The sequence below is a fragment of the Scatophagus argus genome, chromosome 12, assembly GCF_020382885.2.
Source record: "Scatophagus argus isolate fScaArg1 chromosome 12, fScaArg1.pri, whole genome shotgun sequence".
In the NCBI taxonomy this organism is placed as follows: domain Eukaryota; kingdom Metazoa; phylum Chordata; class Actinopteri; family Scatophagidae; genus Scatophagus; species Scatophagus argus.
Window position 1 is genome coordinate 10448481 of NC_058504.1, and position 13911 is coordinate 10462391.

A 13911-nucleotide genomic window follows, 5' to 3' on the forward strand; every position below is an offset into this window, starting at 1 on the left:
ATACATGGCTTTAATGTGTAACTCAACATACTGCATGTACATCAGCTCTGCATAACATTTTATTTGTAATACACATGTTCATGTAGTCGTTGTCAAACATTGCAGTATTTGGTCGGGTTTCTTTGGGTAGGTGGGTGTGGGGGGGGCAACACTCTTCTTTCTTTCTTCCATATTTCTTGTTCAGGTTATCTTGATACTGAGCCAGGTGACTTAAGCCTCTGCAGGGGAGTCATGGGATGACTTGGTACAGCCAGCCTCTAGAATACAATCTTTAATACTTGGAAGAATTGAGCATCGCGGAGGAATAATAGCTGTGGCAAATGCTGCTTCACCAGTCGTGGTAAACTGTAACCTTATTGACCATGTTGACATAATCTGTCATAATGGATGAGTATTGGTTTGAGGTTTGTGGGGGGTGGGGGGGTGGGGGTTTAAATTGTCTGTCTCTTTTTCCTGTTACAGCTGTAAACTTGACAAGAAAGCCTTCGCTGTCCGTTTTGACCCGCAAGTCCTGCCAAATTGCAAAAGGGGAAATGGCTTTGGGTGTCACCAGGGATTCTGGTATTGTGGATTTAATAACGCAAAAGGATATTGTGGAAATGAGTTAAATGCCAATACAGTGTCGTGGGGAATGCCGGGATCGGGGAAACCGTTGTCTGTCTTCTAGTTTCAGCTTCGTGACCAAGAGAAATCCCCTTGTGGTGACAGGATAATATAGCAGCCAGGTGTTGAAGGGTTTTCTTTTCCTGGAGGAACAAACTTCTTGTTTTGTTCCTCCAGGTTTTGCTTTTGCCCATAATACAGCAACAACAAAAAGCAAAAGACTCCGGTGGTGGCACTCCTGACTTTGTCGGGACAGGGTTCAATTCCCTGCGGTGTCTTGCTTTTTTATTATTTTAGTATGCTGCATGGGGGGGAAAAGTGAAGCCATTTAAGGATAATTACATGTAGTAACATCTTCAGTGAAACAGTTGGTTTCTCCTAGTTACTCCACTAGTTTTATCCACTAGTAAACAAAAATTCTAACAAGATGGAGACAAATGGTCATAGTGTGCTCAGTCTGTAGGCCTAAATCACCAGGTCAACTCACTGGATATTAGATGCAGGAAGTGACACAAACTTTGATTATTATCCAATATGATGACAATGGATTTGAAGAGTTGAACAGTACAGTTGCATGTAATGTTAACATTTTCCTTTGTGTGAATTGTATGTTTTGAAAAATATTTTAAAAAGAAACATGTTTAACTTGGCAACAATGTTAAAATGGTCAATAAATCTTTATATCTGACTGACTACTGAATTTGGGTTTTTTTTTTTTTCTTTTTCCTTCACTTTACTTGAGCCTCTGGAGACAAAGAGGTTTGACATTTGGCAGTTGAACTAGTTTTCACGAAGTGAACCCGTGTAAGTTGAGATATATTTAGAATTTTACAAAGGTCTTAAATATTCTTACCTGCTGCAGGAAAATTACAAATTCTTAACGTGTGTGTGTACTGACTTGTTTACATTTAAATGTAAACTACATGTGAGAAGGCTGTCAAATTTATGGTGTTAATTCTGATTAGTAGGGATACCTTGCCATTACAGCTAGCCACAAAAGCTAGGAATTAATCTCATGAGAATGAGCTGCAAACATCGAGCAAATCTGAAGTCTAAGCGAGGTGTTAATATGCCATCATCTGATAGAGAAAGCCATTTTGTTATTCCTGTCAACTGTGGCAGTTCCAGAAGAGTTTGGAGCGATAGTCTGGTCTGTAGCATTTTATCATCACGCTACAATATACACAGAGCATGCCTATGGAAAATGAAAATGTATGTGTATGTACAGCTATGTATGTGCAGTATATGGAACAATGAAACTGTTCTTCTAGGGTGCTACACAGAAGAAATAAAATGATAAAAATACAGCAAGTTTAAAAATAAAAAATACAGAGAAACAGAATGAAAAATCTAAAAAAAATAAAAAGAAACATGCACAGATATCCACAGTAAAGCACAAGACAAACGGTAAGACATTCGGGTGTGGCGTTGAGGTCTGTGTCAGTCTTGTCCCTGGGTGTTGGGCTCGGAGAAAGAAACTATTTCGGAGTCTGGTGGTGGTGGACCGGATACTGCTGTACCTCCTATCAGACAGCAAGAGAGTGTGTGAGGGATGAGTGGTGTCGTCTGCAATGCTGATTGCTTTGCGGATGCACTGTGTGGTGTAAAAGTCCAATGGATGGGAGAGGGACTCGGTGATCCTCTCGGCCGTTCTGTTCAATGTTCAATGATTTGCTGTTTCTCATTCACTCAGGGTTTTTTTGTCCTTTGTAATCTGTCTGTTTTTAAAAAGCTACAGAGTCATCTAATATGCAATGTCAAATTGAACCAGAAACCCTTAAGGTTAACTTATTTCAATAGCAGTTTCTTGATTTGGAAACATCTTCGCTTGCATAATTCACAGTCAAATCAGTGATCATCAGAACGCTTGGCAGTGGATAGGAGTACTGAACCAAGAGAAACTCAAGCTCTTTTAGTCCTGTTACATTTACTTTGGCTTTGTTTCATTTGGGAACAGAAGAAGTTGCTGTTGGCTGCCTTACAAACAGCCAGACTATGTGATTGGCACAGCTGGATTACACAAGAAGAACAGATGCACGAAAACCCAGACCACCAGAACAAACTGGTCCACTGGAGCTTTGAACAAATTGTTGGTGCATATCAAAATAGCAGGGTTTTGCTTTGTTACTCAAAAAAAAATATATATGATAATGATAATGACATGAGCTGGCTTTTAAGCTCTTTTGAGTGTCTTCTTGAGGAAAAGTTGAATAACATTTGGTTAATCAGTTTCATTGATTTAGTGCTTAACACTTTGTCCTGTTCCTCTGTGATTAGAGAAATTAATGTTATTTTTTTAAAATAGTCTGCATATTATGTACAATGTCTCTGCTCTTTACTGTGTTCTGGTTGTCATGGTACTGTCTCCAGTTCACCTGGTCCATTTTGGGAACATATCTGTGACATCACTTTAATATTTTTACAGTGATGTCTATCAGCATGTCAAAGATTTTCGTGAAAATTTTCACCATGTAGATTTCACAACAATGAGGCCACCAAAATTATAGTGTTAAGATTTGAGTCTTTTAAAGAGTATCTATGAAACCTTATTGACCCATTATTTATGGTAATTTGGTACAACACAAGTGCAACTGATACTGCAAGATCTGCCTTAAGGCACTCATTTGAATTTATATTGCTTTAGCGGTGCATACTACCGAACAAATTTGCAATCATTAATTCTAACTGTAATTATTCAATATTGACTTAAACTGCCACGGGATGTTTTTTTTATGGCACAAACAAATGCTACAAAGAAATTTTGACTTTACCTAGACGTCCTTTACACAGAAATGAACTTCTCAAAGCTAATTATCATCTGGATGTAGTTTATTGTTCTTATTAAAATTGCCACTGAAAAGCAGTACTGAAAAACAACCTTTTGCGGAACCATTTTGCCGAAACAATGTTTACACGGAGCCATTATACGTCCGTGCCATGCGCTAGCTAGCTATTTTCTGCCAGTTTGTGTAGTTCTCCTGTCGGTGTGTGTGTGTGTGTTGGATGAGGTGTGGAGGAAAGAGGAGATGTGGTCCTTTTTTGCCAGGGATCCTGTCAAAGACTTTGCTTATGAAATTCTACCAGACACCCAAGAAAAGTCTGGAATATGGACTCTACATCGGGGGAAGCGAAAGGTAATAGAGTCTACCAGTCCCCCGCTAAGAGTTATCCCGTTTCGTTATGGAGGCCTGTCACTTAGCTGATTAGCTAGCGGCTAAGTGACATCGACTACTTCGATTCAGCTTTCAGACGCGACGTCTTGTGTTATCTTGCCGTGGTTTCACGTCGATATCTTTCTCGTCTTTCACGCCGATTCAGTGTCAGTGCTGATTATTTTTCTATATGGAGTAAGTGTTCGCTAACGAAGTGAGTTCAGGCTTTGTTTACTCCGAGAGACAGACACGTATTTCTCGCCACGTCACCCCGTTTTAGCCGAGTTAACCGCTGTTATTATAATAGTTTTCGAGCTAATGCTTCATCACATGAATAAAGAGTCCGTGCCCCACCACTATTAGCACCTCACTTAGGAAACTGTCCTCGGTATTATCGTCGAGCAGCTCTGGAATGACAATGCCATTACAAACACTGCAGGGCCGGATAATGACAGTCAAACACCCGCTTCCTGTTTCATCACGTTTATTGTAATTTATTTAAATGTGACACGGTCATATCTCAATTCTATGGTTGTTATGTTTGTAGTCTTGTTTGAATTAATTACAAAGCACAAACGTTTAGCGCTTAGTGCAGTGCTTTAAATATTATGTGTCAGTGTTGTGGGTGATTCATTTCAGCCCAACTTGTCTCCTCAGACCAATGGAGAGCCAGTGTCGGTGTTTGTGTACGAGGTAGCACAAGGAACAGAGCAGCAAACCCAGCTAGCCAAGGCTGCCTTCAAGCGTATGAAGACCCTGCGTCATCCTAACATCCTGGCTTATGTGGATGGACTGGAGGTATGTGCAAGTGTGTGTGTGTGTGGGAGTGTGATTTTTGCATCCATCTTTACTCACCCAGTTCTTCATGTTTACAATGTTGAGAGGAAAATGTCACTCAGCGTGCTTGTGGCACATGTTGCAAAAACTGTCATGTTTTTTTTTTTGTCATTTCACTAACATATAATTAGTATCTCATCTTCACCATCTGCTTTTCTTTGCATGTTTGCATTCAGATAGAGGTGAGTGTGACTATGCCACTGTAGGCCTGTAATGTTTGTACAAAAGTGAGTAGTTCACTACAGAATGTAAGTAGATTCTCACACCTGCTAAATGTTAGCGCGTGTACAAGGTGTGCTGTGTTGCACTTAGTTGTGGGTGTGTGCAATAATTCAGTATTTACATTTGTTGCTTTTTGATAGAAATCTTTGGCGATGAACTGTTTATTATAAAACATTGTTTTGTTTTGCTGTGTATTTGTTTTGCATATTGCTTTTAACTTTCATTCAGCCACTGACTTGATTTGTAGCAGAGCTGATAATAAATAAAACATAAATATTAGTTAGAAACACACACATTAAATAATAGTTGTTGTTGTTGTTTTTTTTTCTTTGTTTTGTGGTTCTTTCACAGACAGAGAAAAGCCTGTACCTGGTTACTGAGCAGGTTACACCCCTGGCAGTCCACCTGAAGGCCAAGGCAGAGAAAGGTGGAGCTGGGGACCTGGAGGTCTCCTGGGGACTGCACCAGATTGTGGTAAGTGGATAGGAGGTGCTGATACTTTCATGGGAGCCATAGTTCAGTAGTTCTGCAAGCAGTTGCTTCACTTCTGCTGTTTGCCTTCCATCACAGAAAGCCCTCAGTTTCCTAGTGAACGACTGCCACCTCCTCCATAACAACTTGGGTGTATGGTCTGTTTTTGTGGATCGAGCTGGGGAGTGGAAGCTCGGGGCCCTTGACCATGTGGCCCCCGAGCAGGGTGATCCAAGTGGTGTGTCACTCCCTGCCCCCAAAGCTGTCTACCCAGACATGGAGAAATATGACCCGCCAGAGCTGCCCAATAGCAATGCAGAGAAATGGTAAGAGAGGGGTGTATTTTAAAAGAAAACAGAACAGAGCAAATCAGAATAATAATAATGTAATACCTGAGTGTCGATATGATGTTGAGCCTTGCCCTGGTTCATGTCTGTTGCAGGGCGGGGGAGGTGTGGCGGCTAGGCTGCCTGATTTGGGAGGTGTTCAATGGGCCTCTACCTCGCACGTCCTCCCTTCGTTCACTGGGAAAGGTACGACACCTGTGACCATGCTAATAAAAATATTCTTAGGTTTATAGTTAAAATTGGCCTTTTATTTTATTTCTGACGGTGTGCTTACATTTGATTCATAAAAGATGCTGAGCATAAAAAAACTTGCTTAAGCAGGTTCTTTAAATCCCATTTGTGACTCACTAAATATCTCAGATCAGCTAAAATTTACAGCAGCTGCCTTGTGATTTGTGATCTACTCCTGTATAATTCCTGGACAAATGAGGGTTTAGTCAGGAACAGCCACGGACCAATGGAGAAAATCGAGAAAACGAGATGAATGAATGCAAAGGCAGAACTAGATAAGTGTTGTGGTGATGTCAGAAAAGCTTATAAACTTTGTTTTTGAGTAAAAATGAGGATTATTAGAAATAATAAATGTTTAGATCATTCTGTTGTTTCTTTTGCATTAAAGGGCAGACATTTTGTCATTGTGAAGAAGAAGTGTAGTCATATTGAACTTGAAGAGTTAGCAGAAACTGTGAATGAGACAAATATGCTCCTACCAAGTTGCCTTCAAGCAAGGAATTTAACCAAACCAACAGTTTGTTCATGGTTTCAGTGATGGCTCAAAGGGATCTTTGTTGGCAACATGGAGAAGTGATGTTCAGATTTGTCTTCTGCCTCTTGTGTTTCCTTTTTGCCCACAGATCCCCAAGGCCCTCGTCCCTCATTACTGTGAGCTGGTGGGGGCTAATCCCCGAGCTCGGCCCAACCCAGCTCGCTTTCTCCAGAACTGTAGAACCCCCGGAGGGTTCTTCAGCAACAGCTTTGTGGAGAGCAACCTTTTCCTGGAAGAGATACAGGTGCAAAGACACACATAATCATAACAATGGTGTTTGTAATTGTGCCCAAGTGACTGCCTGTGTCGTGTAGGCTCAGAGCGGAGACTCAAAGCCACACCACAATAATTTCTAAGTTTTAGCAGTGTCCAATTGTTCAGGAAAATCTTCCCTCGAAGTCCAGTAGAATCATCAGCAGGAGACAGGATTCTGGGCAGCAAAGACTTTAATTCCGGCAAAAAAGGGAAAAACCGTTCACAAAGCACACTAGGTACACATGAAGGGTCTCTCACAGAATGACTGGTGGCTTCACGTTATATACCTTAGGGTTTGGACCTTTCCACGCCTATTGTCCATCCCTTTTGCCAACTTTGTTTTTATTTACACCAATAGATTTCTCTTTTTGTCCTGGATTGGGTGGTGACTTTTGACACCATTAGGTAGACCTGCCCTAGGTCTTCTGGGGACTTTCCACTGGCCTTATCTTGCACCTGTTTATTTATTATTTTATTATTTTTATGTGCTTCTGTGCACAGTTTACACCACTAGTTCTCCTCTCTGAGCTGCCTTCCAATTTCAGCCTAAGTTTCAGCTGGCACTTGACACTATTATCTCCAGGCCTCTTTCTGTGCTATTTTTTAAAATAATTGTTTTTTATGCAGGATTACAATAAATGCTCTTTTCCAGGTTTACAGCAGTTACAATGAGATTACACAATTACAGTTTTACCTTCTATAGCTTACAGGCCCTTAATCAGTTGTATCCTTTTAATACGGCTGTATCTTGCTTTTCTTTCAGTCTTAATGGAAACATAACATGACTACATCATGCTATTATATTGCAGTGCATACTATAACTTCAGCTCATCACAACTTACATAGAAATTACACCACACCTGCCGTATCAAGATAGAACCAGGGCAAGTGCTTATGGATCTGTCCTGAGGGAAACATTATTTAATTTGAAAAAACGGTTACCATCACATGCCACTGAAAACTGTTTGTTAGTGTTCATAACAGTTTCTGATCATATAATGGATGACAGCAGTGGAACTTGAACTTTGTCTCCAGATCAAGGAGGCGGCGGAGAAGCAGCAGTTCTTCCAGGATCTCAGTGACAATCTGGACTCCTTCCCTGAAGACTTCTGTAAACACAAGGTCCTGCCTCAGCTGCTCACCGCCTTTGAGTTTGGCAACGCAGGCGCCGTAGTCCTCACGCCGCTTTTCAAGGTGAATCCTACAGCATCTCATTTTCAGAGTAAAACAAAGTATCTGTCACTAGAACTTGCATAAATATATTCCCTAGTCTACTAAGTTCCCAAAACAAAATATTTAGAATAATGTAAACACACAACTCAACAAAAAATATATCAAAGAGCAAGCTGTTTTTAGTTATTTTAATACAACATATTGTATGTTAACCCAACCCATTTCCTTTATCCCATGTCTTTTTATCTGTCCCTCTATTTGTCTGCCAGGTGGGGAAGTTCCTGTCAGCAGAAGAGTACCAACAGAAGATCATCCCTGTTATCGTGAAGATGTTTTCCTCCACAGACAGAGCCATGAGGATACGGCTGCTGCAGCAGGTCTGTAACGGCCGTTACATCCGGCCACCGACAAAGAAGCGGTTGATTAGTGAAGTGGTTTTTAGTTAATTTAACTTGTACCATTGTGCAAGAGCACGTTGCTGCTCTTGACCAAAGGAAGGATATATTTTTGTCTGTCATTTTTGAGCCTGTGGTAAACCCATTATTTCTTGTCTGTCTGTCTCCAGATGGAGCAGTTCATTCAGTATCTGAATGAGGCAGCAGTCAATTCCCAGATTTTCCCTCACGTTGTCCACGGCTTCACAGACACCAACCCTGCCATCAGAGAACAGACTGTTAAGGTAATTTGCATGCTTAAATTCAACAACCAACCAGGAGTTGTTATTGCATCTTGTTATTACTTGTGCAGTAGATGTTGTCAGCCTGCCATAACGGTAACTCCTCTGTTTCTCTCTCCAGTCTATGTTACTGCTGGCTCCCAAGCTGAATGAGACCAACCTGAACCAAGAACTGATGCGTCACTTTGCCCGTCTGCAGGCCAGAGACGAACAAGGCCCAATCCGATGCAACACCACTGTCTGTCTGGGAAAGATCGCCTCCTACCTCAATGCTGGGGTAAAGTACACCCGCACTGTGTAAAACACTTGATTCATGTAATGCAAAACACCACTTCAGGAAGGAATCTGTTCAGATGGATGAATTTGGTTGACTCTCTCCTCACAGACTCGACAACGTGTTTTGATTTCTGCGTTCTCACGAGCCACTAAAGACCCTTTCCCAGCTTCACGCTCTGCTGGTGTACTTGGCTTCGCCGCCACACACAACTATTACAGCGTAGGGGAGATCGCCGCCCGCATTCTGCCCACCCTCTGTGCCCTTGCTGTTGACCCTGATAAGAGTGTCAGGGACCAGGTATACGCGCATGACTAACTGACACTTATGACTACGTGTTGTTTCTTATGGCTTGGCTATGATTGCCTGTATTATCATTGCAGTGGAGATGAGAAAACAGTTTGCCCAAAGTGATGTAGTTATTCAATATTTAATGTAATTATATCAAGACTACGTCAACCTCTCTAAACCATTCCAGTCAGAGCTGGAATATGCTGATGTATTGTTGCTCACTATGTTTTTCTTATGTCTTCTCTTTCTTTTTCTGTCAGACATTCAAAGCCATCAAGAGTTTCCTTTCCAAGCTGGAGACGGTATCAGAAGACCCCGCCAAGCTGGCTGATATAGGTGTGTAACACACCACACTGAGCTGTTTTTAGTTTTATATCTGAAATTCAGTGTTGAACTAAAAGCTTGAGATTTTCTTTTCTGCCTGTCTTGCAGAGAAGGACGTGGCGTCGTGTGCCCAACCTGCTGGTGCCTCCTCCAGCTGGGCCGGCTGGGCCGTGACTGGCATGTCCTCGCTGACTTCTAAGCTGATCCGCAACGCTCCAGGGACCGAGGGGGGTGCAGCTGAGGGCAGCGGGTCCAACAACAACACCAGCCCTACCAGCGCCACCAGTGAAACACCTACACCTGGTAGGGTTGTCACATTTGATTTGCTTGGGACATTGTTGGACTGGTGGGTGGGGGGCAGTTTTGAAAAGAAGTCGATGCAGCACAACTAGAGTCTTTGTTTTTATTTATTCTCCATTATCTTCTCCCTTGTCTAAACCTGCCACATACATTACCCACAATGCAACCATAAAAGGTTTTGTACCACTTTTTTCCTTATATGTGCCACCTCATCCCACCCGAGTCATGCAAAGACACTTTGGTGTGTATAACAGATTCCTCCTTAAGAAGTCCCAAACATGCACTCTGTAACCACACCTCTTGTGTTCCTTTCTATCACAGGTTCTGAAGATAAAACTCCTCAACCCTCTCTGACTCACCAAGCTGCCTCTACTCGTGCCAACCAATCGCAGGCTCTTGACGTAACAGACAATGATGACGAGCCAGTGGGAGACCGCTGGGATGAGGAGGAAGACTGGGGAAGTTTGGAGGTAAGATTGTACTATTTTTTTTTTTAACAGAATTATCTGGCATTATGTTGCAGTAGTAATTTCAGATCATGAAAATTGTTGGCTTTTTCTTCCACAGGAGCCAGAGAAAACTCACACTGAGCCAGATGACTGGAACACAGACTGGTCAGGAATGGCATCATCCAAAAAGAAGGCCAGTGACAGAGGAGTATGAGATCTTTCATTTGAATCAATTACACAACACCACCTGTAGTGCTAATACCATTAATTTTAATGCAACAAACTCCACTGATCGTATAGCCACTCCTACTGTGAGTAATAATTATCATACCATTACTTCTGCTAGTATACTGTTGATACTGGGCTGAAACAGATGATAAAGAAACATTCCCCATATAATCAGAGCCATGTATAGCACTGAAAACAAATGAAAAGAAAAGGAATTTTGGTTGCTTTGAACAAAAAGAAAAATAATTCTCTTACACTCACTTTATGGTTTTGGTGCTCGGGCTTTGAGCTGATAAGATTAATGAGTTGATCCAGACGTGATTAATGAACAGTGAACAGGATATCAGAGCTTGTGATCTGACCTATTTGTCTTTACAATTTTACAGAGTTCAGTAACTTTGTGATCAGTGTTCTCTATGTGGATGAAATTGTGCCTCTTTTTTTTTTTTTCTTTTTAAATAGTTTTTCAATTGGTCTCCATTTTTATCATCTTTCCCATATCTAGGTGGGCCGGTCGTCCTCCACGGCGGTGAAAAAGCAGAGCTCGGACTGGAGCAGCTCAGGCTGGGACGCCGATGACAGCTGGTCCAACGAGAAGGAAGGGCAGGGTCAGAGCTCTGCAGGCGAGGAGGGCTGGGGGAATGACTGGGGGGAAGAGGACACAGACGCAGCTTTGGCAAATGCAACACTCCCTCTGCCCGAAGGGGTGCGGTTAGCCAGCGACTACAACTGGGAGACCAACAGTGCGGCCAAGGGAGCCGGTCAGAACGATCTGTTTGCCAGCATCTCGCAGAGAAACACAACCAGCACTGCTGCCACCACGGTGAGGACAGAGGGAGGCAAAAACAAAAAATGGACAGATTAAATTAATGCTGCTTAGATGTCAATTCTGCATCATCATCGTTTAAAGTGTCCCAGGTGGTTGGTGTTCAAAAAAAAATTGTGACCATATTTGTGTGGCCAACACATTATATCTCATTTGTTTAAACTCTACAACAACCTGAAAAAATGTTTTATGTAAATGTAAAATGTTTAAGTTTTTACAGGGATTTGAATGATTTTTCAGAGCTAAGGTGTAGCTGCTTCAGGCCTTTATTGCTAAGCCAAGCCAATCACCTGCTGGCTCCAGCTTTACATGAAGTGTACACACATGAAAAGAGAGTATCCACCTTGTTTCCCGACTCTCAGCACGAAAGTGAATAAGCTTATTTCCTGAAACTGTTCAACGAGATTAAAAAATACTGCCTTCTCTTGGTGCGAAGTTGATCTGTAGGTCAAGAAAACATGAACATGAAATGAGAGAAATTATCAGGATAATCTGACAGCACAGGCAGTTCAGAGAAGTGATGTGTATGTTGTATTTTCTGCATGTCAGGCTGGTGATGGATGGGGCGCGGAGGCAACAGGAGACTGGGGAGCTGAGGAGAGCTGGGAGTCCGTGGATGGGAACCAGGGTAAGTCCCCTTTATCAGAAATATGAACATTCACAGTTTAGGATGAGCTGCAAAACAGACGTCACATTTACACCAAACTTCTGTGTGTTTTCCTGTGTGACATCACTGGAGCATTTTCACTTCTCCCCCAAATCTTCACTTGAATTGCTTCTGTATTCACACTAATGCCATTAGCTGTATCAGTTATATACCTGTTTACTGAGCTGCCCGTCTTTGCTGTAAACCAGGTCTCAGTAAGGCCGAGCTGTCCAAGAAGAAACGGGAGGAGAGGAGGAAAGAGCTGGAGGCGAAACGGGCGGAGCGCAAAGCTGCTAAAGGTCCTCTCAAACTGGGCGCACGCAAGTTGGACTGATGGGGGTGGGCGGGCGGGGTGTTAACAGAGGTTTGAGAGAGGAACATGGACCACAGAAACTGGATCCCAGAGTGCAGGATAGAGGCTTGACATTCCCCCAAATGACCAGAAAGGAGCGTTAGCAGTGAGGAGAACTCTGTGGACAGTCACTGTAACAGAGGTGGCTTGTTGTGTGAGCAGAGGAAAATGTTACTGTTGGTCAACAGATGACTCTCTGCTTCCGACACATCGCTGAAAAAGCAACAATCCAGTGCTTTACAAATGCATTACTGTGGATGGCAAACGCAGCGACTCAAAAGCAGAAGAGGAAAATCCAGAGACTCATGGAGCAGCAGCAGCACAGAGCAGCAGAGTCGATCGCACAAAATGTCCCCACCCTTTTTTTTTTCTTTTTTTTACATAACTCATAAAGTTTCAGTTGTGAAGTTCCTGTACATATGATGCAACTTGTCTTGACATGAAGAAATGACACCTTTTAAAAGATTGACAGATATATATATATATATATATATAACAGAATTCAAACAAGCGTTCTTATGCTGAACGTCTTTCAGCACACACACACACACACACACACACAGTGGATATGATTGTTTTAGTTCAGCTGTCACTAACCTACAGATTTAAGACCAATCCATGCATGCACTTGTGTATTTCTGTGGCCTAACGAAAGGTTTCACAGCAAAGAAGAACTACAACTGTGTTGAGTTTACTTTGCACATACGACACTGTAATTTACTCTACTGAACTGACCTGACGAGTGACACATTTGACTGATGTTAATATGTAACATTGCAGACGCATGACGAGCGCTTGGATGGAAATAAGTGGATAAAATGAGGCTGGTCTCAAAGGGAGGAAAAATTGACGTGTGTGTTAACGTGATTTTTCGTGTGTGCAGTACTGCTGTGGTGGAGGCGTTATGAAATCAGTGCAGTTTTATTTTAAAGTCTTTTGAAGATCCTGTCATGAATTTGTGCCTGTATGAAGATACGGTCACAAGTGCGAAATTAGAGAAGCACGTGAGTTAATTTGCATCTTTTCTTGTGTGGCCGCACACTGAGCCTGCAGTTATCACCAAAACCTTTTGGGATCATCTGAGGACGTGAGGTTTACTCAGTGGTCATTTTCGACTGTAGTGGGCGTAGTCGGGGTAAAGGAGTTCCCTTAAAGTTGCTTTAACTCATTTACTTGTGCCTTCTGTTTAATTGGAGACGTGTTGCGTAGGATCGCATCCAACAACCTCCAAGTCTGACTAAAAATTTTGAGAAGCAGACCTGAATTGTCTCCCACCAGCAGATTTTGTGGTTTCCATCACACACCTTTCAGCGTATCCCCACATCTCCTGCCTGTGTCGGACGTGGTGGTGTTAGATTTGGTGTAAGATGCGGTACAGATTAACCGGCTGACGCAATCAACAGCCATCACCACTGGAGCTAATGTCCCGTTATGGGGAGGTCGGGTCAGGTCAGGTCAGGAACTGTGCTGTGCTGGTGGACTGGGTGCAACCTTTAATAGAGAATTCGAACCATGTAGCATGTGAGCTCTTCGGAAAATAAACATGATTAAAATAAACATGTTTATTCTTTAAGTTAAAAGACTGCGGTCGTATTCCTCCTCAGCAGACGGATGAGTTGAAATCATGAGGACAGGGATGGGAATTGTAACAATTTTGTGGACTATTCATTCAATTATGCTGATGATTTTTTTATTTTTTTTTAAAAAAAAAATGTTATA

At 42.2% G+C, this 13911-nt stretch overlaps 1 protein-coding gene across 1 annotated transcript; it reads left to right on the forward strand.

Moving 5' to 3' along the window:
* Positions 1-3537: 3537 nt before the first annotated feature.
* On the forward strand, positions 3538-13042 carry scyl1 (SCY1-like, kinase-like 1). The gene is made up of 18 exons (XM_046407021.1): positions 3538-3737; positions 4413-4553; positions 5166-5288; positions 5385-5611; positions 5728-5818; positions 6487-6642; positions 7689-7847; positions 8096-8203; positions 8392-8505; positions 8624-8779; positions 8888-9076; positions 9328-9403; positions 9500-9694; positions 10013-10161; positions 10259-10348; positions 10874-11191; positions 11744-11822; positions 12050-13042. Exons 1-18 carry the CDS (start codon positions 3630-3632, stop codon positions 12172-12174), a joined length of 2604 nt encoding a protein of 867 aa, XP_046262977.1. The 5' UTR covers positions 3538-3629; the 3' UTR covers positions 12175-13042.
* Positions 13043-13911: the final 869 nt, after the last annotated feature.

Coding starts and splice junctions, on each gene's coding strand:
- scyl1 (XM_046407021.1), top strand. CDS start 3,630: ATGTGGTCCTTTTTTGCCAGGGATCCTGTCAAAGACTTTGCTTATGAA. Junction 8,506..8,623: donor TCAGAGAACAGACTGTTAAG/GTAATTTGCATG, acceptor TTCTCTCTCCAG/TCTATGTTACTGCTGGCTCC. Junction 10,349..10,873: donor AGAAGGCCAGTGACAGAGGA/GTATGAGATCTT, acceptor TCCCATATCTAG/GTGGGCCGGTCGTCCTCCAC.